Source organism: Lepus europaeus, chromosome 15, assembly GCF_033115175.1.
Source record: "Lepus europaeus isolate LE1 chromosome 15, mLepTim1.pri, whole genome shotgun sequence".
In the NCBI taxonomy this organism is placed as follows: domain Eukaryota; kingdom Metazoa; phylum Chordata; class Mammalia; order Lagomorpha; family Leporidae; genus Lepus; species Lepus europaeus.
The window spans coordinates 76938831-76965909 of record NC_084841.1 but is presented as its reverse complement, the minus strand read 5'-3'; the positions used below and the strand labels follow the sequence as shown (position 1 = coordinate 76965909).

The 27079-nt window shown below is 43.3% G+C and overlaps 1 protein-coding gene across 1 annotated transcript in view; it reads right to left on the bottom strand.

Moving 5' to 3' along the window:
- Positions 1-5156: 5156 nt before the first annotated feature.
- Positions 5157-27079, bottom strand: part of PCSK1 (proprotein convertase subtilisin/kexin type 1) — a 43215-nt gene continuing 21292 nt past the window's right edge. The window contains exons 9-14 of the mRNA XM_062212379.1: positions 26355-26455; positions 15713-15946; positions 14509-14666; positions 13045-13178; positions 9935-10096; positions 5157-8159 (exon numbers count right to left, since the gene is read on the bottom strand). Of these exons, the coding sequence (XP_062068363.1) occupies positions 7782-8159; positions 9935-10096; positions 13045-13178; positions 14509-14666; positions 15713-15946; positions 26355-26455 (1167 nt within the window). The 3' untranslated portion in view covers positions 5157-7781. The remainder of the gene's footprint in view (positions 8160-9934; positions 10097-13044; positions 13179-14508; positions 14667-15712; positions 15947-26354; positions 26456-27079) is intronic.

Genomic DNA, 27079 nt, shown 5'->3' with positions numbered 1-27079 from the left:
TTCCGAGAGAGGCAGAATCAAGCTGGGGAATTGTTCACTGGAGATTGTTTGGAGGAAGATAATGCCTTCCCACATGAGTTGAGCGAATACTAATCCAGGAAGAGGCTGCAGGAAGGAGGGATTCTGATGGGGAGGACACTGGGGAAGGCACCATCACCCTAAAGGACCCTCCGAGAAGTCCTACAAGGAGGATATGCAAAAGCCAGCTTTTCCAGCAATAAGTGTGCAACACCAGGGAGTCCTTTGTAAGCTCACCCACACACCACTGACCAATATGCTGAAGAATATATTTTAAGAAGTTAACAAATAGGAAGGCACAGTAGCATCAAGACAGGTATTTAAATGGCTCAGTGCAATACGTGGTCCTGGAGTCAGTGCTCTGGTTCTCAGAATGTTTTTGCAGCCCTGGATGTGGGCTATGTGTGAGCTCCTGTGGTGCTGATTCCTGGTCCATGGGGTGCCTGAGCTACTCTTTGGTCTGTTGCACCCCTAGGGCTTTGCTTCATTTCTATAGAGATCAAGGAGTGATGAGTACAAGGACAACTGCTTCTCTGGGTTTTAAGTTTATTGAGATTTCCAACTTTGACTTTCAAATTTATTGGCGTTCCCAAAATTTGAACTAAAGAAGCAGTGTAAAGTCTATCTAGATGTTCCTAGAAATATGCAATTGCCTACTAAGGCATCAGTTTTCAAAATTTAGAAGTCAAGCTAGGCCGGCGCCGTGGCTTAACAGGCTAATCCTCCGCCTTGCAGCGCCGGCATACCGGGTTCTAGTCCTGGTCTGGGCGCCGGATTCTATCCTGGTTGCCCCTCTTCCAGGCCAGCTCTCTGCTATGGCCCCAGAAGGCAGTGGAGGATGGCCCAAGTCCTTGGGCCCTGCACCCACATGGGAAACCAGGAGAAGCACCTGGCTCCTGGCTTTGGATCAGTGAGATGCGCCGGCCGTAGCGGCCATTGGAGGGTGAACCAACGGCAAAAAGGAAGACCTTTCTCTCTGTCTCTCTCTCTCTCACTATCCACTCTGCCTGTCAAAAAAAAAAAAAAAAGTCAAGCTAAAAAGTGTAATTGTGATAAATTGAGGTCAGAAAAGCCAGTTTTTAAAATCCTGCCTTTGCTGTGTGACCTTGGACAAGTGATTTAACTTTTCTCCCTTTTCACCTGTGTAAAAACACTTCATTTGAAGGATAGCTCAAAAATAGAAATAGAACATCTTGTTTTCAGGAATGATATCATCATTGTGACAATATATAATTAGGTGCATAATATGTTGTAGATGTTTAATTAACAAAAAACTATTTTGTGATTATTTCAAAAAGCAGAAAAGAATAGGTAGTGTAAAATATACACAATACTCATTTCCATGTGATAAACATCTTCTAAAATGTGATGTTGCTTTTTGCATCTTAATAACATAAAGCATAGGTTGGGTTCTAGAAACTGCCAGGTTAAAATCTCAGCCGTACTACCTACAGTGGAACCTTGAACAAAGCAAGGCCTCTCTCAGTATCTCCATGCTTTAATATACAAAATAAGGACAATAATATTATGTATTCCACATTTGTTTTGTGATTCTTGCACGAATTCAATTAAGCAATGCACTGCCGGGCCTGTTGTTAAGAGCTCGTTATTTTTCATTGTTATTCCCAGCATCCCTCAATGCTTTATAATTTTTTTTATAATTTAAAAATGAGTTCCCCAACACCTTCCACAAAAGGCAATTGGACAGAAGAGAAAATTAAGCAAATCATTTCCTTTATTTATTGGCTCCTTTCTCCTCACTCACTGCCGGCCTGCACTTGGCCTTGGGGAGCTGCTGTCTGAGTCCTCGCTGTCACTTTGAGTGCTTCCTTGCCACGGCAGCTCAGTACGCATTGGCTGTGATTAAATGGATTCCCTGTGGCCTTGAGCGAGGGAGGTTCGCGTTGGCATGATGATTCCCAAGACAGTGCAATATCAGCCAGTGACATTTTACAGCATTTCCATATTCTTCATGGATTCTGATATTTTCTCCTTCGTCGGGCTTGTGGATAAGAGCTGTACGTCCAAATGTCTTTGGCTATAAAGCCCATTTTCCTTTCATAACACAGTAATAATCAAAGCAGTCATCTCACTGGTAATGAAAACTAACATTCATTTCATGTTTACTACGTGCGGGGACTATGCTAAGTGATTTCTGCGCATTATCGTATTTAATTCTCACAGCAAACCTGTAAGATGTAGACTTTCATGGCTATAGATGAGGAACTAAGGCCCAGCAAGGCCAAGGAGGCTGTCCCAGGGCACACAGAGGGGCCGTGCCAGAGCCCAGGCTCGGTCTCAAGGCCGACTCAGGGCATGCACTGCTAGCCACTGCATGTGGCTGTCACGTGTTCAGACTTTTTTTTTTTTTTGCCTTTAATAACTACAACAATATGATTTGTCCTGTCTAATTGAGGAAACCTTTGGTTTCTGCAAATACAAATAGCATCATATTAAGATGGCTGCAGGCGCAGGGCCATTCATTCGTGTCCTGAAAACTTAGTAAATGCTAGCAACGAATGACCAGGGCCAAGGGGGTGGGTGTTCAGATAAATGACAAGGGTTGATCCATCTCCGGGGAGCCTGGTGGTACGGACAGGATCTTCTAGGTGGACTCTCTTCATTCTGCTTCTCTCTTGTAGGAGAACTTGAGCACCCATTCATTTCTCTTTCATGTTTGCTGCAAAATTCATTCTGTCCAAGAAGCATTTCTTTGTTCAGAACAGACAGGCTCTGTGCACACTACCACGCAACACCCCAATGACACTCATTTCTGTGAATGTGATTGCAAACTAAAAATGTGCACAAAGCAGAGCAAGACCAGAAACATGGTGAACAAACTGCCCCAAGGCTGGCTGACAACAACCACTTCTTCTCATACGCACAAGTCAGCAAGGCAACAAGTTCAGCTCATTTAGGCTGCACTTTTTGGGACGGCTCTGCTTCATGGGTTGGCTGGGCTGGGCTTGGTTCCAGAATGTACTTTGGGTTTAGATCTGTTCCATATATACTTGTTCAGGGAAGCCAGGCTGAAGGGACTGTAGCTCCCTGGGCATCTGCTGCTCATAGCACAGGGTCACTGGAAAACCAAGGCAAAGTGGACAAGCACCCTTAAGGCCCCTTCTTGCATCATGCCCACTAATAGTCCATGGGCCAAAGCAAATCACATGACCAAGCTCAACATCAATAGCCCAGGAAAGTATGCTCTATTCACAGGGGCAGAGGGAAGAGTGAATCACCCAAACTATCTTGTATGTGCTTATGAAAGCCTTGCAAACAATGAACTGGTTAGAAGAGCATTTTCCCCCCTTTCTGTGTTTTAATTTGTATTTAAGCATTAATGTTTATCCTTGGATATGTGGTTTTTTTTGGTACTCATAGTGTATACCTGGTTAATCCAGTAGTTGCAGAATGGATTTCAAAATAAAACAGAGACCCTCAATGGATGAATGGATAAATTGTGGCAATAAGTATATATATACATTTTTATCTATAAATCTATGTATACACCTATACATATATACATATTAATATTTGTGTGTATGTGCATATTTTATATATGGTGTGGTCTTCATATTTATAGGAATATATATATATATATACACACACAGAGATAAACCTATACATATAGTCCTTATAAAAGGAGATCTTGCCATTTGCAACAAGATGGATGAGGCTGGAGGACATTTTGCTATGGGGGAAAAAAAAGAGGAAAAAAGATACTGCATGGTCTCAGTTACATGTGGAATCAAAAAATAAGTCAGCTGATGGCTCGAGTTATTGGGCCCTTCCACCCTGGATTGAATTCAACCCTGATCCAGCCCTGATCTCTGTTGGCATTTGGGGAGTGAACAAAAAATAAGTCAGCTGATGGCTCGAGTTATTGGGCCCTTCCACCCTGGATTGAATTCAACCCTGATCCAGCCCTGATCTCTGTTGGCATTTGGGGAGTGAACCAGTGGATGTGAGCTTGCTCTCTCTCACTCTCTCTAATAAATACAATAGTTTTATAGAAAGCCATATAGAAAGCAGCATGGGTAAATGGGATGATGTAGATCAAAGTGTACAAAGTTGCAGGTGTGTAGGAAGAATAATTCTCAAAATTTAATGCCCAGCACGAAGACTATGGTGAAAAGTATTGCACTCTACACTGGAAATTTGCTAACAGCCTGGAGTGTAGATGCTCTTACCGTGAAGAATAAGAGGAAAGAGGAGGCTGGCTGTGTTAATTTGCCTGGCTATAGTAATCACTTCACTATGTTCATGGGTACTTTAAAAATGTATGCAATTTCCATGAATTTTATGAAGACCCCTTGTGAGCATGGGTTTCAAAAACTTATTACACCAAAATAAACCCCATTTAATTTCATTTTTCGCAAACTTTTTGAAGTGCCCTTGTGTATGAGTTTCAGACATCATTCTGTGGACCCTAAATATATAACTAATTTTAAAAAGAAAACAGATGTGTCTTCAATCCATCCTCATGGGGACACTCTGAAGGTTTCTGTATAGAGAGGACAAAAGCCCACCAGAGAAGTCCTCCCGGAATTCCTGAGAAAGTATCTAGTGTGTGTGAATGAGTGAGACGTAGGAGACAAGCCTGGAATCTGAGAAGAACCCAGTTGCCCTGGGCAGGAAGGTGAGATTCTGAAAGGGTGGTGGGGAATCCAAGGCATCAAAGTTTGAAGCAGGAGGGGGAAGGTTTGACAGGAGATCAAAGCTCAGAACCGAGGCTTCTGACAAGGGATCTCCAGAGAGGATGCAGTGTGTGGCCACTGAGCTCTGGCCTGTAACCTAAGTCACATCCAGTGAACTCTTACAAATCCTTTCTCTGCCAAGCAGTAAGTCCCTGTAGCTGGGTCATTTTTCCTCAACATTTCAATCAAGGCTCAGTCAACACAATGTTGGGTGTTATCAAGCATGTGAAATCCTAGGCCATAAGGGGAAAGGAAACAGAACCTTGTTCAAGTTGACTCTTCAAGTTGCCTCCTAGAAAGCCTGTTTTCCTAAAAAGAATGAGCTCCTGACTGGAAACTGTCCACTTTGCATGTTCATGGCCCATTAGGGACGCACAATTGAAGAAGGAAATCCTGCTTTTGGTGAAAACATGAGCTTTTTTTTCTTTTTTGACTTAGTGAGATCATTTATTCTTCTGATTTATAAGCATATTTTACATATTCTGGTTAATACATCAAGTGTATAATGTGGGGGTTCCTGTAAGAGTGCTAGGACCACATGTTAAACTCAGCTATACATTGTATTAGGCTATTAGACAAATGTCACTTTTAATATCACAACACATACATATTACACTTTCTTATTGACAGAGGAACATGCCTTTCAAAAATATTTTATTGGATGAAACTTTCTTATTCTCAGGAAAACTTTTGGTTCCATTATATAATTTATTATGCCTTTTAAAATTCTGTTTGACAAAAGCCTTGGTACATTATAAATACCTGTAAAGAAAATATAGTTTAAAATTCCAAGGGAAATATTATATAAGTTTCCTTTTACATTTTCACAAAAATCCACACAGGCACTAAGAAAGACTGACAAAAATATTTTATGTCTGGACAATATACACCAGGTTGGAAACATTCAACCATGATTTTATTGGAATATTAAAGCTTCTCTAAGTGTGAACCTTTGGCTGCAACCCAATGAGATGGTTGGGATTTTGACTGGGAAAAGATGCCATTAGGAAGAACAATAAAGAGAGCATCACACATTTAGCACTATATTAGGAATGGGAAAAGGATGAGTTTTAATTCCAACTCTTCCAGATCACTTGTTGGCCTTTGTGGGCCTTAGTTTTAATTTCTTAATGGAAAGTTAATGACTCTAGTTCTTTTCAGTTTTAATACTTTTTGATGTGTTGCAACAGTCAAATTTCTAACCAGCTCTTCATATCAAACACATAACATCTCCAAGGACAAAGTGATGCTGCACGTCTTTTAGCAGAATATCCTCTCAGTGTCACAGGTTTTGCTCTGGGAAGCCTAGTTCTGCACAAATTGTAGAAATGGTACAAGACGGGGTGGAAGTTTGTCTTACCAGCAATACTCCAAGCCAGAGGGAGCAACAGATTCTAAGTTGAGTCCGGAGTTCTCTCCTTGAACTAATTCTATGCCACCAGTGGCCTTAAGAAGTTCAAAGTTGATGGAAGAATTGCAAACAGCAACTCAGTGGGAGAAGGCCAACACTGTAGACCACTGGAGACATCGTGAGCACATTGGGAGAGGGAAGCCAGGAGGTTGGCTGTTAACACTTAGTGCAAGTGAGTGTCAGGTGAGGTGAGAGGAAATGAATACATCAAACTAGATTTCAGATGTACTTTCAGAGTCTAAATACTCTTTCTCCTGCCTATAAATACAACCTAAATTAACTAGGTTATAACAAACTCATAACTATTATTGACAGAGCCAGCCTAAAAGAAGCCCAGCATGGTTTTATCCTAATGCATTTATACTTTGTATGCATTTGTTTAATGCAGAAGTGGGCAAAATCCAATGCCTACTGGACACTGGCCAGCAACGGGTAAGATACTGTGAGCAGCACAGAGCAGGGTACCCTGGGGGACATGAAACTCAAGTCTAACCAGCAGCTATGCAGCTCCAGCCAACTGCTGGATCTGAGAACCAGGTTTTATGTAAAATTTCATATTTTCAATAGTCACATATTCAAACATTCAATACACCAAACACAGTCTACCTGAGGGGGAAATGAGGTCTTTGGGCTGCTACTTTATGTCTTGGGATCTGAAGCCTGGAAGTGGTTGGTGAGCATCTGCATATCAAAGACCCAGAACAACCTGTTCTGATGACCGCAACTCAAAAAAAATTAAAACTCTCATTGGTTCCTCCATATGAACATTTTCCTGTGATTACACTGATTTTCCAGGTTACCAGTGGTTTATTCTGGCTGTAAAAATTTATGGCTAGGAATTTGCCAAGTCCCAAGTGTAAGTTTGTTTGGGGGAGAATGATTTAGAGGAGTCCTCTCAATATTAAATTTGTGGCTGACAAAGGAGCTAGGTACAGAAAACCTGCAGGAGACGGAGAAATAGAGGAAGCCCAGGGCACACAGCAGGGGCCTCCATGTGGTGCACCAAGCAAAGAACATTCGAGAACCACTGTATCCTGATAATGCAGGTTTTAAGGTTTGTTTCTAGATCTAAATAGCCCAGCTTTCACCCTAGATGTCCAGATTGCCACTCCCAGAATATGTAGTGCTTGGGAATTGAAAGGCCTGGGGTATGAGTCTAACTGTAAACTCATTCATTAGAAGCCTTCCAAATTCAAAGACCCACAGGGAAATACAAGGAACAAGCAACACAGCAGGTTTCCCCCTCACCCATTCTTTGCAGATGACTTTCACAAATTAATTATTTGCAACCAATTAAAAAGCCCAGACTTGCCTTTTTTTTTTTTTTTTTTTTTTTTTTTTTTTTTTTGAGAAATGAAATGGGCTCATGGAGGCATTCCCATGTGGAGTGAGGACCATGTGTCATCTGTGGCCCATAGAGAAGAAAGCACATCCCTTGTGCGGGCAGGGAAGACATGTTCTAAAAGAGCTATGTTCGATTCTGGAGGTTGGATTTCCTATTTGAGCTTATCCCCTTCACACATACAGTTTTGGGGAGAAAAAGATAAAAAATGCTGTAAGCTTAGGAATCAATGACAAAACAATCACTTTAGACACTGGCAAAATAGAAGAAGGAAGGTGTGTGAATATTTCCCCCTGGGGGCCACACACTGAAGTCAATTGTCCTCGTTCAGAATGTCCACCAGGGCCTGCAGCAGCCGGTCATCTCTGTGCTTGTAAGGTTTTGTGTTGTAGAACACATCAACATAGTCGTTATAGAGACTGTCCTCGGAGTCTTGCAGCTGGGAAGGCTTGTTCAGCTTCTCCAGGGCTTCGTAGAAATTCTCGTAAGGAATGTCGAGCTTTGCACTTGGGGTTTTCTTTGGCGATGGCTTTGGAGGCAAGTTTTTGCTGAAAGCGCTCTGTAGGAGTCGCAACATGGCCTGGGAAGGGGCTCCCTCGGCCACTTCATTCTTTCTGCCTCCCACACTAATGTTGCTGGGGCTGTTGGACACCAGGGCCTTGGCCTTAGGGTTCTCCTGGGTGGGCTGCTCCTAAAACACAGAATGCCACCACCAAGGGGAAGAAGACTTGTTATTTGCATCCAGAAAGCCATCGTCAGCCCTAGTACAGGCCTGCACCTGTCCCTTGGGAAGCAACGTGGGGACAGGGATAATATAGGCTTGGAGGACTCACACCGACTCGGGGCCACCCTCAGGTTTTCATATTGAGGTACCCCTGGCAACCTTTTTGATCTCCCTGAACTCTGGTTGTAAACCAGGAATAAGATATCTCCATTTGTAGTGGTGGTGAAGGCTGTGCTACCATGGGTCCACGCTCAATATGTGCTGGTTTCCTTCATGTGCTAGGCTGCCATTTGGGGAAGATGATGCTAAACACTGGACCCCTCATTGGGAAGGCACCAAGCAATTGCTGTCACATGGGCACAGTCTTCTAGAAGCCACCTGCTCAGCAGGGGCCGTCCTGTTAGGAGCCACCATGCAGGAGGAGGGGCCGGGGGAGACTGAAGTGGGCCAGCTAAGAAGGAACTAGAGAGATCAGAAAAGCTGCTCCTTGTCACCTGCTGTGAAAGTGCAGTTGTCCCTGGGTGTCCACAGGGATGGACTCCAAACTTCCAGTATCTGCTAGTCCCTTACATACAATGGCACGGTTTCTACATACAACTGACACACATCCTCCCAGACACTTTAAATCATCTCTAGACTACTTAGAATGCCCAATACAATGTAATTACAATACAATACAATGTTGTTACACTGCCTTACTCTAAGTATGTTCAGGGCAGATGCAATTTTTTTTAATATTTTTGAACCACAGTTTGCTAACTCTGCAGATGTGGCATGTGCAGACAGGTGTGGCTGACTATATTTCAATATTTTAGTGACTGAAGAGTCCAGTTTATACACACACACACACACACACATTCCTATAAGAATCTCAGAGGAAGAAACACAAGCTTAATCTGCTTCTGGGACTGTGCAGAAGAGGCCCCTGGGACTCAGGGCCTAACGGGAAGATGCAATGCAGCATACAAAGGGGTCAGATTCCAAGTTGGAGCCTTCACCCAGCTGGTTGATGTGTCCTGAGTAAATACTACATCCCTGCATCTTCCCAAACATCCAGTGTGAAGCCACAACTCCCGAGGGCAGGTCAGTGGGGAAATTCTAGACAGCTGCCCACCACGTTGGAGGCAGGACACTGAGGATGAAGAGGCCATGGTATGTGCCCACCACCTGCTGGGAGAGAAGCCAGCAGCCCCAGGAGGCTGAGACCAGGCTCAGCAACACCCCGCTGCAACTGTCCTCTGAAACTTGCCAAGACAAGCCGGTTCCCAAACTGTGATCAGTAAACAGCAGTCTACACGATTGGGCCGCCTGAGCCTTGGTTTTCCCTCTGCAAAATGGACACACTGATGTCTGTCCTTCCCAGGTTGTAGGGATGACAGCAGCACTGTGAGCGCTTAAAAACTCAATGCAGTACAAGTGTTAGGTGATTGTAATCGTGTCTAAAGACTGCTTTCTTTGCGATTGGCTATCTCTCATAAATGGAGAAAATTCATGTTAGGGAAGTTAACCATTTTGCATTCGTCAATTTTAATTTACAAATTCTGGACAAAACAGCAAATGACAACCATCAGGTTTTATCTAGTGGTGGAGGTGGGGCAGGGGGCTCAGTTTCCCACGCCCATCTCCTTTCTTCCCCAGCTGTGTCTTCCTCATGCTCCGCCTGGGCACGAGGCACAGCCTCACATGCCACATTGTCCCCTGCAGTCCCCCAGAGTGCATGCCAAGAAGAGAGCCACACAGACCTCACGGGCATCCGCCATCCTCTCCACCCCTCTCCTGTCGTTCTGGACCGTGTTGTAGGATGTGTAGACACGGGGCTGTTTCATGTGCTCGGGCTGGGAAGAGGTCCCGTGCAGAATCAGCTTCCAGTTCACGATTCGTCCTTCGTTCTGCATCCTCCCGGACTAGAGAATAAGCACACGCGTGTCTTTGTGTTTGAAAAACAGAAAGTAAACTCATTCAAAACATCTAAGGAGGGCTTCCTAGTGAAAATCTAATGTTTTAAGATTTATTTGAAAGGCAGAGTGACAGAGGAGAGGCAATGAAAGAGAGAGAGAGAAGGAGAGAGAAAGAGAGAGAGATCTTCCAGCTGCTGGTTCACTCCTCAAATACCAGCAACAGGTGGGGATTAGGCCAGGCTGAGACCAGGAGCCCAGAATTCCATCCAGGTCTCCCACATGGGTGGCAAGGATGCAAGTACTTGGGCTATCATCCTCTGCCTTCCCAGATGTATTAGCAAAAATGGAGTAGGCAGGACATGAACTGGCACTACTCCAATAAGGAATGCCAACATCTCAAGCAGAGGCTCAACCTGTTGTGCCACAGTGCCAGCCCCAAAAATCTAATTTTAAGAGTCTGGATTCCATGTGCAGAGCTCTATGTTAAAAATAAAATCCCTGGATTCATTCACGCTATAAAAATGACAGCTTATATAGGTCTAACAATTCAAAAACTTGCTGCTTCACGATGAAGCACGTAGTTTAAAAAGCAGAACTCTCCCTATAAATCTTATTTCTATATTGTAAGTATTCCTGAAAAGTGGACCATATCTCCTATTTCCCAATTACCAATTTATGGGAACATTATGCTGGGAGAAAAACCAGCCTCCACGTAGTGGGATTGTGAACAGCCTTCATCATCAATCAGCTCTTCAAAATTATATATTGATGGGAAGAGTAATCATTTTCAAAGACTCAGTAATTATGTCATAAATAATGTGCTGAAATCTAAAGTGCTCATAACAGAGATCTACAACTGTAGAGTCAGACTTTGCAGATCTGGTGTAAAATCGCTCCATTCCGGCAGTTTGCTGAGGGTGCAACTGCATGAAAGTAGAGGCCAAGCTCAAGAACATTTTCTTACTTTCCCTACCTAAGCAGGCCCTTTTACAACGTCCTAGTTCTGAATCACTTCAGCATCGTTCAGGAGAAGGTTATTCTAAGAGGAAAACAAGTAACAATGACAACCGCATTTGTATGAATTTCACTGATATCTTCAGGAATTTTGCAGCGCCGGCACCCCGGGTTCTAGTCCCGGTTGCTCCTCTTCCAGGCCAGCTCTCTGCTGTGGCCCGGGAAGGCAGTGGAGGATGGCCCAGGACTTTGGGCCCTGCACCCGCATGGGAGACCAGGAGGAAGCACCTGGCTTCTGGCTTCGGATCGGTGTAACATGCCGGCCATAGCGGCCATTTGTGGGGTGAACCAACAGAAGGAAGACCTTTCTCTCTGTCTCTCTCTCTTTCTCACTGTCTAACTCTCCCTGTCAAAAAAAAAAATCCATTTTTAAGGAAGTATGCAGGCACAGCAATCATGATACTTAATGAGCTCCTCTTTCAGGTGAGCTCAGAGCTGGCACACCATTCATTTATACTCTCGCCTAGAGAGAATGCCGGAGCAATGGTGCCAAAATAAGTCTCTGTTCGGCTTTGTGGTTGGACACTCTTGTTCTGCCCTGTCATCTCGTAACTGTATGCTAAGGTTACAGAGAATGGGAGCAGGTGTGTGTGGCACAGCAGTGAAGACACCGCTTGGGACACCCACATCCTGCATCATCCTGGGTCTGGGTTCTGTCTCAGCTCTGCTCCTGATTCTGGCTTCCCATTAATGTGCACCCTGGGAGGCAGCAGGGGATGGCCCATGTTCTTGGGTTCCTGACACCCACATAGAGACTGGAGGGTATTCCCAGCTCCTGGATCCAGACTGGTCCAGCCACGGTGTGTTGCAGGCATTTGTGGAATATGCCAATAGATGGGAGATTTCTCTCTCTCTCTCTCTCTCTCTCTCTCTCTCTCTCTCTCTCTTTGGCTTTTAAATAAAATAAACATTTTAAATTATGGAAAAGTGTCAAAGAGGGCAGAATGAAAGGGAAATGAAAAACGTTTTCAATTTGTTTCATGACCGAAACAGGGGTGGGGGTGGGGTGGCAGCAGGGACAGCAAGTCATATTACATAAGATATCATGTCTAATGTGAAACTATTTTTAAAGACTTATTTTTATTTATTTGGAAGGCACAAACAGAAGGGGTGGAGGGTGGGGATCTTCCATCTGCTGATTCACTCCCCAAATAGCTGCAACAGCCAGGGCTGGGCCAGGCTGAAGTCGGAAGCCTAGAACCGCATCCAGGTCTCCCACATGGGTGGCAGGGGCCAGCGTACTTGGCCCATCTTCTACTGCTTTCCTAGGTGCATTAGCAGGGAGCTGGACTGGAAGCAGAGCAGCAGGGAGCTCACTGAGCTACAGTGCTGGCCCCAGGAGGCTATTTCTAAATAGTAACTTCACAATAACTTAGGAGAGCTTTCACATGACTCTGGCAGAGGGTCACAGCAAAGCTGGCCTGAGCAGTTGACTACCTTTGGGAATCCAATTGGTTCATATTTATGAATGAGGTATGTGGTAGGCTGTATTCAGACGTGGGGCCTCCTGATTGGTCCTCTAGCCTGCCTGTATCTTTTCTTTCCTGTTGTCTTAGGGTCTAATCTTCTTTCTCAATGACTGTACTTCTACGATACTTCAATTATTCTTGGGAATAGAAACAAAAAGATAACTTTATTTTGGTGCACAAAAAAATGTTGAAATCTGTGCACAGTTTTTTTCAAAATATGCATTTTCCATGAACTTTTTATATACGATTCCCTCAATTTTTTTTTCCTGCACCAAAGTAAGTTTGTCTATCAATCCCATTTTTTCACAAACTTTTTGAAATGCTCTCACGTAATCATGTGGGCAGGGCTCCACCCACTCACTGCACGTTTTGTTCACTCCTACTAATGGTGGTTAAGTTCAGGGTACTAATGATGATGATATCAGCCTTAAAAGTAAGCTTGTGCTTCCTCATCTCCTCGCTCGTACGTACCATGTCTGCAATTCGCAAAGTCCATGTGCCTGTGGGGTTCTCTCCCCAGGTGTGAACAGACATGAAGTCCCAGTTCTTAAAGCCATTAGGAGATGTATCCCGCTCTCGCTCAGCCAGCAGTACTGTGCTGGTTCCTGTTTTCATGCAATAAACACAAGTTAGTGGATGTCCGAACACCTCTGCAAGTAGGACGCACTCCTACAGCTGGGGACTGTGAATGAGAGCTGGGAGAGACCTGTCCTCCTAATTTTCCCTTTTAGTATAATGCCAGGATACAGGCATTCATGAGAAAATAATGATGATTTTGTCCAGAGTACTTACCAAATTACCTGCCATAGAGTAAGTTCTTATTAAATATTGTAAAAAAATGAATTATCATGTTGGCTAAGGTTTATTTGAATAAGGAATACTTAGAGAAATAAATTTACAAATTTGATTAAAGAAGAGAGCCAGAGAACCAAAATATATTTTAGCAGAAATATAATTTTGAAACATAAAAAGAAATCTTGAAAATGTAACAGGTGTCTGAGTCTATAATGTAGACATAAAAATTAATTTAGTATTTATCATTAAGAATCATTAATCAATGAATTAATTTATTATTAGATGTACAGTTTTCTAATCTCTTGTCATATAAAAACTAGTAAGAAGAGTAATTCTAAATTTTCAAGTTCAGGTTCTCTACAGATAAATAAACAGCATTCTAGGTAAAGGGGGTAAATGAACTGTAAACCCATGACTGGAAAAAATAAAAAGCGTCCCACTGATATTTCAAGCAAATTCCAAGATCTCAAAAAAGGTGTAACTCCAAAATTAACGGAGTCTACTCCAATAGAGACAGCTCACCTCTCCTCATCCATCCCCAGGGAAACCGAATCAGTCAGTGGAGTCCCAGTGAACATGAAAGCGTAGTGACACGTGTCCTCCCGCTGGATTCCACTTTATGAATCACAAGCCCTTTCCCCTCCACTGTCAGTGCTCTCTCAGAAAAGAGCACACCCCGTATCCCACGGCCTTACTCATCACCACGGAAATACTGTCAGTCTCTTCTAGCTCCTTTCATGGATCAGGAGTCCCAGTGTTTCAGTTGAGTCTCTGGAAGTTTCAGCTATATTTGCAAGCTTCACTAATGATCAGCATAACTTACACTAATGTATTACATAAGAGAACGGAATGATAGATCAGTAGTCCGGGCCAGGGAACACAGTTTGAAAACACATGCCTTCCTCAAGGTTCACTAATTGGCATTTTCTTAATAGGCTTCCTTCTCTGCTCATCCACGGGCTAGGGGGAAAGGCCAGCAGGGAGGGAGATTTCACACCAAGAAAAATAAGCATGGGTGTTTAGACTTGAAAATATTAGGAAACTTTAGCGCTATGAAAAAAACAATCACTGATGTGAAATCGCTCGATTGACACTTGACACTTGGCGCCGAGGGTTGAGAAGAGTTTTTGGAAACGTTACCAGCAGCAGAAGTCAGTGTGACGTGCAGGTCTCCTCTGCGGGAATATTCAATTGTTGCTTCAAACTGCACGTGCTCTAGGGACTGGATGGCGTTCTCTTGGCCTTCACAAGCTCTCGTCGGGATTTCAATGATAACTTCTCCGTTAGCTTTCAGGGCTCTAGATACATTAAAGGATTGCTATTGAAAAAAGTGCATTTCTGTTATACTTGCAATATCCTGCACGGGTGCTACACAGCAGTCTGGATTAGATGCTGCCACTCTCTGTTATGAAGAGAACCCAATGCAGGATTAGCTATAAATCAGTGTTAGTGCATTCGAAACCAGTAAGCAACAGCAGCACTTAAATACAATGCTATTTGCTATGGAATGGAGTTCAGGCAGGTTTGTCTTGGACCCATCAAAAAAGAGACCTGCCAAAGAAAAACTTTAATCTGTGAGGCTTTCCTAAGGCACACCCCTAATCCTCCTAATGTGGGTACTTCGTGTGCTGAGTCCTCAAGGTTATCATAATTGCCTTGAAGATAACAACACACTCAGAGCAGACTCCGCCTGGAGGGCTGACGTGGAGTAGCAGAGGTGGTTTCTGTAAAAGCTGTGTGACAAAGCCTCCTTTGTGGAGGGAAGGCCGGCAAGCACACAGCTCTGCAGCATGAAGTGAGGCTGCTTTGGCGGTGGACTGGGGGAATCAGGTTGGCAAGTCCTGAATTTCATCAATCCTAAGTGGCGTTTTGAAAAGTAGTTTAGCATCCCTGAATTTAAAATGAATCTCAGAATGATGGTTGACTGGGCATAATTTGACAGTGTTTCACTTCATTTTGTTTTGGTATAGAAAACAAGGGTGCAGCTAGGTTTTCTTGGGCTAGGTGGACTACAAGAGGAATTTAAAAAATTTGAGAGACCTCTGAGAAATTCATGGAGAATGAAGATTACGGAAAAGGCCTTGCATGGATTTGGAGTTTTGTTTTGTATTAAAATAAACTTAACTTTAATTCCATTTTCCATGAATTTTTGAAGGATGCTCCTAAGCTCAGATGATTTAGTGATCTTTGTTTTCTCAGTGAGCCTCCAGCAGACCCACAGAAAACACTGGTAAATAGCCCTTGACTTCGGGGAAGGTGAGACAAAGCATCGGGCGGAGTGACACACATCGTCATGACGTTGGGCCACGGGCACACATTTGTGGAAGACGCCTGAGACACGTACCTGGGCTCAAAGTCGTTGTCCTTTACCACACACTCCTTCTTCTCCGGCACGCTGCTCCAGGTCCGGGGGTCTGCCAGATCCACCAGAGCCTTGGCATTCAGCAAGCCGAAGCCAAATCGACTGTTCACCATCAGGCCTGCCCCATTCTTTTTCCAGCCCGGATTATTGGCTAATGGGTCATACTCAGAGGTCCAGACAACCAGGTGCTGCATGTCTCGCCAGGTGAGATTTGGGCTGGAGGGGAAGAGACCCAAAGTATCTTTCAAGAACAAAATGAAAGTTGGCTAAAAAGCAGCACTTCCAATCAGGCACCGCGAAGAGCCTTTTGCAACTGTGCTTAGATTATTCTAGTGTCAGTTACTATCAGAATGTCTTTTCATTCAGAACTCAAAATGCAGTACCCAAGACTTCTCTCCCTGACACATAAGTTAAGCTCTTAACCGTGATTAAAATGAAGCCTTCAGTACTATCGTAGCATAAAATCTTGTCCCAGCTTTCTGATTCCTTACATTTAACGGGAACAAAAATTTTAAATGTGTTTTCCAGTCTTATGTTGCTGATTAATAGTCTCAGCATTTTATCATTGTGAACCCACAGATAATGCCTGAACTTCTTCTTAGAAAGAATCAGATTTTGAGGACCTATGCTGCCTATCTACTCTTAAGTATGGTTTGCCTTTTTTTTAATGCAGTTTCTGTTGGTACCCATGGGCTCTGCATTTGGGGAGTCAACTAATTGCACATTGAAAATATTTTTTAATTCTTGATTTTTTGTTTTATTTTTAAATTTCTTTTTAAAAATGCATCTGTACTGATATGTACAGATTTTTTTCTTGCTATTATTCCCCAATACAATACAATACAACATTTAGGTATTATAAGTAATCTAGAGATGATTTAAAGTTTACAAGAGCAGCATGTAGGTTAAATGCAAATATTGTCTCATTTTTAAAAGGGGACTTAAGCACCCATGGGTTTTTGTATGCACAGGAGGACCTGGAACCAATCCCCTCACGGTTAATGTGTCAAGAAACTCTTAGCTCCATGACAGTGCTCTTGAAACCTACACTGAACACTGTGGGGATATTCAAGGAGGTGGTTCTTGTCCTGAAGAAGCTTACAATCCAGTAAAAGAATTAAGCATTTTGTTTTGAATTGATGTATCATGTTTGTACTTGCTTATGGAGAACAGTATTTGTAATTTGATATGGGTATACAATGTCCAGTAATCAAATCAAGGTCATTAGCATTTCCACCTCCTCAAATATTATCATTGCTTTGTGTTGGGAACCTTCCAACTCTTCTCTAGTTGTTCTGAAATGTTTAATTAATTGTTGTGGACTGTTGTTGCCCTATTACACAAAGAACATTAGACCTACTCCCCCACCACATTATGTGTTTTCATACCCATTGTCTCTACCTTCCCACTAAGTCTTTTCTAACTGTCTCTGTTGAATGCTGTGTTCAAATCTCAGTGGAGTGGGTGTTATTGGAGGAAGTATTTCCATGGACTTGAAAAAGCTGGAAGGTTTTGCTGGGAAGAAATGTGTGAATTGAGTTCTGAGGGTGAGTAGAACGTTCAGGAAAGGTGGATAGAGAAGAGGGTACGAGGCAAGTAGAGCAACGGTACAAAGGTGGGACAACACGGAGGGAGGTCAGATTATCTGGATTGCTGGAGCAGGGAGAGGCAGTGAACAATTCTGAGTGACGAGGACCTTGAACACCAGGAAAAGCATTCTGTAACCTTTGGGAATAACGGAGGATTTTTAAGCAAGGGAATACTAAAATTTAGAAATCTTGGTAAGATTATTTTAGCAGCAATATCAATATAAATTGGAGATCAGTGAGTTGTTGAATTTACTGTAATATGATGAGGGCTTCCTTGATCATCCTATTTAACATTCAGCACTCCCCATATGTGCCTGAGCCCTCTTCTCCTGCTATACTTTTTTTTCTGTCAAAGCGCATATCACATTTCACCATATTGGGGCAACTCATTTATTTTGTGTATTATTGATATTCAGCTCCCATACTGGAATGTAGACATGACAAGGGGTGAAATCTTCAAACATCTTATTCTCTAACATACACCAAGCACCTGGAGGAATGCTGGGCACAAGGAGATGCGCCCAGGAATTAGTGGCTGGTGGCTGATTGGATGTGCCTAAGTGTTAACTAGCCCCAAGTACCATTCAAAAATGGACTGCTGTTAGTTATTAATCAGATTCTTGGTTGGCTTTGAGACCTGTATTGCTTCCATCAAGCCAGGCAAGCATCAGATGCCCATGTTTACTCCTTGAGGCTCAAGTCTTACACTAGGCTGTAGAACAATCATCAGGGGAATATGGCGCAATTGGCTGCCTTCTCTCTCCAGAGCCCATAATGTACTGGTTAAAAAGTCTCCTGGTGACAAGAAAAATTCAGTGTACATTCCCAAACACTGGGGAGGCTGCCTCCTGGTTAAAGGCTGTGTGTGATTTCCCAGGCCTGATCACAATTACAAAGGCTTTACTGTGGCAGGCATCATACTCAAGGCACAGCCCGGGAGCCTTCAAGGGGACGGCAGCCAAGGCTCAATGCCTGCCCAGACCCATCGAGCTCTTCATACAGTCCACCCAGCTCCAGAGAGTGGGTGAGTACCTTTATTCCCACGGTTCTTAGTCTGAGGTCTGGGCAGAGGCACCTTACTGGGAAAGGAGAGCAAAACCTTGAAAACACTTACTCCCACTCTGAGTGAGACAATACCAGGACTTTTCCCCTGCTCCCCTCCCCATACACCCTCCAACACATACCTCAGGGGCAAGCGAACCTGCCAGAGCCCTTTTGTTCAGGGCTCCCTGAACAGTGAGATGACCCCATTGTCTGGGGTTGGCTGGGCCAACCAACAAGTGCCTACTTGGTGGTTAAGATTTTGGCTGATACCATAGCAGTGATTAAAGGGCTGCTCCAGCAACTGATGACTCTGCGTCCTCTGTCTCAGCTCACCTGAGCTCCTAACAAACACACTTACGCCCAGCAGGCGATGGCACCCTCAGTGGGTCTCAGTGGGCCCAAGACGCCTGCATCACCATCACCTGGTACACTAGAAAATAACAATTCCTGAGCTGTAGCCCAGCCCTACTGATCAAAATACTGGAGGGTAGGACATGATTTTTGTACTGATATTTGGGGGAGAAAAATCCCCTGTAGCCAGTTCTGTATTACAGCAAAATTAATAAGAGTTAGTAGAAACACTATAAACCCATGAACAGTTAAGACAATTATAAATTCCTTCAAATCCTGGGATCAGACGAAGGCGCAATTCCACACAGGTTGTGGGATTAACTGTTGACATCAAGCATTGCTTCTAACCCAACCACATTAAACTGTGCTCTGTGGCAAAGAACAGTACGACCTTGAGCAAAGCAATTTCTCTCTCTGAGTCTGACTTGACTCATCTAACGTGAGAGGAGTGAATACTGCAATCTCCAGAATTCCTCAGGCGTCAGACTTTCTGTCTGCCGCATATCACAAATACTTTTCTGTAGCTCTTATTCTTGTTTGGCCATCTCCTATACCACAGGATAAATAGCTGAGCAGCAATGGCTCTTTTCTCAATGCAGAAGCCAGTTTTGTCTGATAAAGCATTTTATTGAAATGTTTGCTTGCTTCTAATCTTTTACACGAAGTTTTAGGTAAGAGTCTCTTTATCAAAGTGCTCAACAACAACACTCTAGTTTCCATTGGCTCATCAGTGTGGGCAGGTATGTATAAGGCAGCAGGAAGCAGGGCATTTAGAACCCTGTTAATTACAGCCAAAGCATAGGCTTTCTATAATTTTCTAGAAGAGATTTCATTTTATATTGGGTTATGGGTTTATTGTTTAAATTTCTTTTATCTAGTCTTTGCAAAGTATTCAGGGAACTTTCTTGTCATGCAATTAGGAAAATTAAACCTATTTTCCTAACCCAGGTAGTCTGGAGTCCTGTGCTGGCACTGCATAAATGCAAAGGAGCTGCTAACAATGCTGCCACTCCTTGACAGCCTTCCTCAGTTAATTAGGGCTCCACAGCACCCAGAGCAATTAAATTTTTAAAAACAGCACCACGTTGCTCATCAAAGATATGTTTATAGAAAACATAAATTATGGAATTAAATATTGAAATGAAGTGTTGGTTCTGACTTAAAAAGATGTAGGGAAAGAAATCCACAGACAAAGGTTTAGAGTGAAAAATTCCAGGAGATACCTGGTCCAGCTTCTAATCACACCCACTGGGAGACCCAGTGTTGAAGATTCTCTAACTTGGACTTTCCAACATCTCACGGCCCAGTGAGGGGAGGGTGCTTGTGCTGGGATTTTTTTCTAAAGATTTCATGCAACATCAAAAGTCTACTTCTCTTTCTCCAGACATTAGTAAAAACAGATCAATTCACTTGTCCATTTAATTCCTCCAAAGATGTGAAGGAATTCAATGGTTCAATCTGGAATTTCTCTCCCTTCAGTTTATTCTAAAGCTTTTGATCTTTCCTCTGAAGACTGGAGCTATTTCTCCTGTTTTCTTAGGTATATTCACTTCACAACAATAACAATGCTTCAGGCCTCTATGCAAGGACTTCCTTTCTCTGTGTGAGTTCTTTTCTCTCCAGGATATGCCTGCTAAGTGTCCTGCTGGATGTCTTCACAGTCCCAGCTGGGTCAGGCTGTAGGAAAGCACAGTTGGAAAAGTGAGCCCTTGTAGCATTTGTTTCTCAAAGTTTAGCTAAGGTGCTACTGGCATTAAAAGGGCCTGGGAGGGCCCAGCATTGTGGCTTAGAAGATAAAGCTACCACCTGTGATGCTGACATCCCATAGGAGCACCTATTTGAGTCCTGAATGTTCTACTTCTGATCCAGCTCCCTGCTTATGGCCTGGGAAAAACATCAAAAGATGGCCCAAGTGTTTGGGCCCCTGACACTCTCATGGGAGACCCAGAAGAAGCTCCTGGCTTCACTCTGACCCAGCCCTGGCTGTTGTGGCCAGCTGGGGAGTGAACCAGTGGATGGAAGTGCTCTCTCTCTCTCTCTGTAACTCTGACTTTCAAATAAATACATAAATCTTTTAAAACCAAATTGCTGGAGATAACCAAAGAAAAATGGCGATTCCTAGACAATTCAGAATCCGAGTTGCTAGCAATAGGATCTGGGGATCTGCTTGTGAATTTCTTGTGTATACTGATTTTTGACAAGCACTGATCTAGGGTAAGAACATATTTCTGTGTATGCATTTCCACCAGAAACCATTCTTTCTCTTCCCTTTCTGCTTCCTGATAGGAAAAACCTCTAGTACATCACATTGACTGCAGCACAGGAAGTGGTCTGTGCTGTGACGGGGAGCATTTATGAGGGACTCACACATCCGTGTTCATTTCTCAGCCTCCATCTTTTTCATCTTCCTTTATTTGAGAGGCTGATGGGCTGCCATTTGGCATTTCCTCTCCCTGTCAGGGCTGTGGTAGCAGCATGGCATAGATACACAGAGCACACTGCTGGGGGCAGGCAGGCCTGAGTCTGACCCCATTACAGGACGTTGGTTACATTTCTCAACCTCTCTATACCTCTATTGCATTGTTCATAAGATGCAACCAATAATTTCCATGTCATAAGGATAGGAGATAGGATGCTGTACACGAGGTCAGCTATGGTAAGAAGCTGATAAATACTGGATGTCATTGTTGTTGATGTGTTTAGTCAAGACTTTATCTTCAGCCTGCTTAGATGTCCCTTGAGGGATGGTGCATGGTTAAATGGTTCTGTCAATCTTGAGTATCTAGGGATACAGCTTGGTCACACTTTTAGAAATTCTGGCACTCAGATTTTCTGAAATAATAGTCTTGAAACACTTGGTTGAATAAAGTTCAGAAAACTGTCCAGTTGAGAAGGCACATCTCAATAATCTCTATGTACTTTGGCAGGAAAGCCATAAATGTTAAGATAAATTATGTCCATCTTGGTGATGAACTGAATCAAAATGAAGGCAATTAAATTTTTATGCTATGCACTACGGAGATCTTAGACTCATAACATCTCTTAAATCATGAACATTGTCAGGATCTAGAAGAACCTCCAACCATTCCCCCAGAAAAATGTCATTCTCATCAGCAATTCTGCATTTAATTACAAAGAGATTCATCATGGATCCCTTTGAGTTTACCCAAGTATTCCATAGCAGTGGAGCCCTGCTTTAGAAATTGTCCACTGAGGGCGAATGAGGTTAATGAGGCTAGATCATTGTTGGATCATTTTCTCCTTGTATAGAAAAAAGACTTTTTGGGGCCAGCATTCTGGCATAGCTGGTAAGGCCACCACCTGCCATGCCAGTGTCCCATATGGCCACCAGTTCAAGTCCTGGTTGCTCCATTTCTGATCTGGATCCCTGCTAATGTGCCTGGGAAAGCAGCAGAAGATGATTTAAGTGCTTGGACCGCTGTACCCACATGAGATACCCGGAAGAAGCTCCTGGTTCCTGTTTTCGGCCTGGTCCAGCCCTGGCCATTGCAGCCATTTGGGGAGTAAAGCAGTAAATGGAGGATCTCTCTCTCTCTCCCTCTCTCTCTCCTTCTTCCTCTTTCTCTCTCTAACTTTGCCTTTAAAATAAATAGACTTTTTTTTAAGAAAAGGAAAATAATTTTTCAAATTGTAGAAATCAGAGGTTATACTTTTTAAAATTTTAGTTCTTAGGTGAAATTAACATTACATCTATTCAGCCAGATGGATATGTCTACATATTGGTCACTAGACAAGTTTAGGGTAGGCCTGGCTGGTTATAGTTATATGGTTCCTGCATGGAATCCAGAAGAAAGGCTCTTGACCTAAAATTTAAGGATGACTTTAATAGCTGCCTGGAGTTAACAGTTTGTATCCTAAGATCATAAGCTCTGTAAGCCTATTTCATAGGGTCCTGGGCCTCAGAGGACCCCATTTGTTTCTGGCCCAGACCCCTCAACACCAATCAGAACAACCCATGATGGATTATCTGTACAAGAGCACATCAAAAACTTGGTGGGAAATGGAGTTAAAATATAAGTTCATTTGAGTGCAAAACAGTTTTGGAATTTATATATAGAGGACTCTTCAAAAGGTTCCCAGAAAATGTATATTGTGAATACACTATGCATGGATTTAAAACATTTTTGCAAAAGAATCAACTTTTCTTGAAATTTCATCTCACCACCCGTTTTTGAAGTACCCTCATATATGCTGATATCTTCAATTTCAAATCCACGAATCTCATAAAGGAAAGGGGTTTGAAAAAAGTTGGGTTGACCCTTTCCTTTTACTGATGGAGACTGAGCCCTCACATGTGAATTGACGTGCCTGAGGCCACACAGCCAGTGATTCAGCGAGTACCTGCAACCGGGTGGATCTCTGCGGTTTTCACTGCCTCGATTGTTTCTTCCTGAAGCTGTTTGGGATCAGCCGATGGCAACCTTATCTTATGTTCATAGATTTTTGTCCTCTGTCCATCCCCTTCCTCCTACCAGTGAACTCAGGTTCTGGGCTGGGCTCTTTTGTTCTGCCCAAGATCTCTTTCTGATTAAGCTCTTTCTGATTTGCTTCTTCCCTTTTCCATACATCTTGCCAGGTGGGTAGACTCATGGTAAGAGCCTTGCTAGGCCTGTCTTGCTTAGCCACTGAGACGACCTCATAGCTGGGATTCCTAGGACTAAACCCCACCTCCTTAGAAAGCCCCGGGGTTCCTAGGGCTATGCTGGACTCTCCTGGGTATTTCCAGTCATGGCAAAAACCAAGATGTTCCACCTGTGTGCTATTGTGAACATCTGTAATCTACTGAACACCACTCAAGGGGACTGCTTTGTCCTGTCTCCATAGTATGTGGACCTTATTCTAGAGCAGTCTCCTTCTTAGGGAGCATAATTCTGATTTACAAATGTAATTGCTTCTCTCATTATGCTACCACATGAGCTGAGTTGACATTTAAAGATTTGCTGTCATCACACTTCAGAAACTAGGAATGAAGGCTGATAAAAATCTCTGGCTGTGTAGTGTTGGTTTAATTCTCCCCCTTATATTAGGTATTGGACTACTGGGTAACTATTATGAGGAAAATATTGTTGCTAAATCCCTTTCTAAAATAAATTCCGGGGGGGAGGGGTTGTAGAATTTAAATATGAAAGTACTGCAAAAAGTAGGGAATGGGATTAAAAGATAAGTAGGTTTTGGTGCAAAAAAGCTTTGAAATCCAGAGGCAGATGTTTGGGTTAGCAATTAAGATGTTGGCTAACATACCCATATCCCACATTGTGGTCTCTGGGTTTGATTCCCAGTTCTATCTTTGATTCCAGTTTCCTGCTAATGCAGACCCTGGGAGGCAGCAGGTGATGGCTCAAGTAATTAGGCTCCTGCTATGCACATGGGATGAGTTCCCAACTTGTGATTTCAACCCAGCTAGCCCTGGCTCTCTGTAGGCATTGGGAGAGTACACCAATGGATGGGAGTTCTCTCTATATCTCTGCATGTCTTTACCTCTAAAGATAAATGAGGGGCTGGAGCTGTGGCGCAGTAGGTTTATCCTCTGCCTGAGGCGCTGGCATCCCACATGGGCGCCAGTTCTAGTCCCGGCTGCTCCTCTTCCGATTCAACTCTCTGCTATGCTCTGGGAAAGCAGTGGAGGATGGCCCCCTGCACCCACGTGGGAGACCCAGAAGAAGCACCTGGCTCCTGGCTTCGGATCAGCACAGCTCCAGCCGTTGTGGCCATCTGGAGAGTGAACCAGCACATGGAAGACCTTTCTGTCTCTCCCTCTCACTGTCTGTAACTCTACCTCTCAAATAAAATAAATAAAACCTTAAAAAAAAAGATAAATGAAATTTTTTTTTTGACAGCCAGAGTGGACAGTGAGAGAGAGAGAGAGAGAGAGAGAAAGGTCTTCCTTTGCCATTGGTTCACCCCCCCAATGGCCGCTGCGGCCGGCACTGATCCGAAGCCAGGAGTAAGGTGCTTCTCCTGGTCTCCCATGCAGGTGCAAGGCCCAAGGACTTGGGCCATCCACTGCACTTCTGGGCCACAGCAGAGAGCTGGACTGGAAGAGGAGCAACCAGGACAGAATCTGGCGCCCCAACTGGGACTAGAACCTGGGGTGCCGGCGCCGCAGGTGGAGGATTAGCCTAGTGAGCCGCGGCGCCGGCCGATAAATGAAATTTTTAAAAACAATTTTGAGATCCAGGGAGAGGAATGGTCTTCAGAAAATTTATAGAAAACACATGCTATGAAAAAGCTATACATGAATTTCACTATTTTGGGGGCACAAAATTAAACTTTTAACTCCATTTTTCCAAGAATTTTTGGACATATCCTTCATATGATAAAGGAATCATAAAGAAATACATACAAAGAATGGTTAATTTGGGGTTGTGAAGTTTCTTTGTTGGCATTAAAAACAAAGCAAGAAACCTTAAAGTGACAGAGTGACCAACATAACTACATACATATTAACTCCATCACATTAAACATTACCTACGAAGGAAATTCAAAGTAAATATCAACCTGATAAAGCAGGGATGGCTTTTCTGAACCAAGGCTATAAAACACAAGCAGGGTCATAAAGAAGCAATCTCAAATGATAGAAAGTATGGAGCCTCATAAATAATGATATAAAAACATATTAAAATGAGACACCATTTCACCTATCCAAATTGCAAACATTTAAAAGTAGTTTGGGCAAGGGTTCTTTTTGGAAACTAGAAACTGGAAACTGAAGCTAGGAAACATCTTCAAAACTTACATGCAAAATCCGTATTAGGGAAAAACTTAGGGGTTTCAAAATTTTTTGCACCAAAATAATTTTGTTTGATTCCTTTTTTTTTAATGGACTTTTTGAAAGGCCCTCATATATTCCTGTTGGAATATAAAATGGTATAGTGTTTCAAGATAGCAACTTAACAACATATATCAAAATCATGAAAACACACCTGCTCTTTGGTCCATAAATTCTAGTTTTGGGTGTTTATCCTTAAGACTTTAGCAGAGGCAACAACCAGTGTTTATGAACCAAGGTGTTTATGCATGATTAGATGACTTATGAAATTTGCATTAATGCAGTAGCACACAATGCATGAAAAAATTAAAATCTTGTCTTTAATTCTTATGTCTCCTGACTCAGTGCTAACAGCTCCAGCATGAACTTCCGGTAACAGGGTTGTGGGAGTGGGGAGTTGTTTTATAATATTTGTTGCTTCTAATGCTACTCATAGGAAATCATTTGGATAAAATCCCATCAGGTGGGAATAAACAGGAGTGAGAGGGCCTCGCGGCTAAGCGGGGAGAGCATTGGGCAGCGTGTGTGTGTGTGTGTGTGCATGTGTGTTTAAAGGTGAATTTGAACCTGAAAAATACTTTTAACATATTATAAAGTGGGTAAAAAAGAATATGTATATTAAGATCCAGATTTTGTGAGATGTGTGTGTCTGTGAGTAAAACATCTACACCGAGATATTAACAAATCTTATCTCAAAGTGGCAGAAGAGAGTTCATTTTTATTATGCTTTGTGACTTTCTAAAATTTGCACTGTAACCTTGGATCCAGAAAGCAACCTGCGTTATTAAGAAAGAAGAAGAAAAGGAAACGCCACCTTAGCAAAGCTAATTTGGCGCTTCCTGGGCCTTACTTTGCTTCCAGGGCCAGAGCGAAGATGCCGGCAGCCAGGGGTGCGGAGGCCGAGGTGCCCGTGTGGGTCTCAGTGCAGTCATTGTGCAGGTCCGCGCTGGTCTGGGTGCAGCAGGGAGAGAGAGAGAAAGAGGCAGGGACAGGTGAGAGGGGGAGCAGGGAGCATGGAGCTTACGGAGGGCTACATCTGCTCTGACCAGGAAACAGCTGATTCCATTCCCTGCTTCCTCCCCTAACCCACAGGCGGATGTTTGCCATCTGCTGATATTTTCATTCGTTCTCCTTTGCATGCAACTTGTCTATAATTCTGGCAGCAAGATGCCTTTTCTGGGGATGAAGTACTCCCACTATGAATATTTTCTCTTCTGAGATTCCCAAACGAAATGCTGTCTATAAAAAAGGAACAGTCTCGAAATCATAGTGACTCACACTGGCCCATTAATCATCCGGGCCATTGTGTTTGGTCTGGCACATTCAGAAATTCTGCCTCACCCAAAATTCCCCTTGGCCTTCGGGCTGCCATGTGACTGCCTCTTCAGCACCAGGGTAGGTAGCCGTCCTGCTCTCAGCCACTTGAACTTGCTGCACCAAGTCTTCACTCACAGTTGACTGCTTTTGACATCTGGGAGAGTCACCGTCCACATTTGCACCTTGATGCGAAGTGTGGCTTCGTAAAATGCAAAATGTGCTGGAGTCAATCCTGCCTTTGAATTTCAGAACTACTCC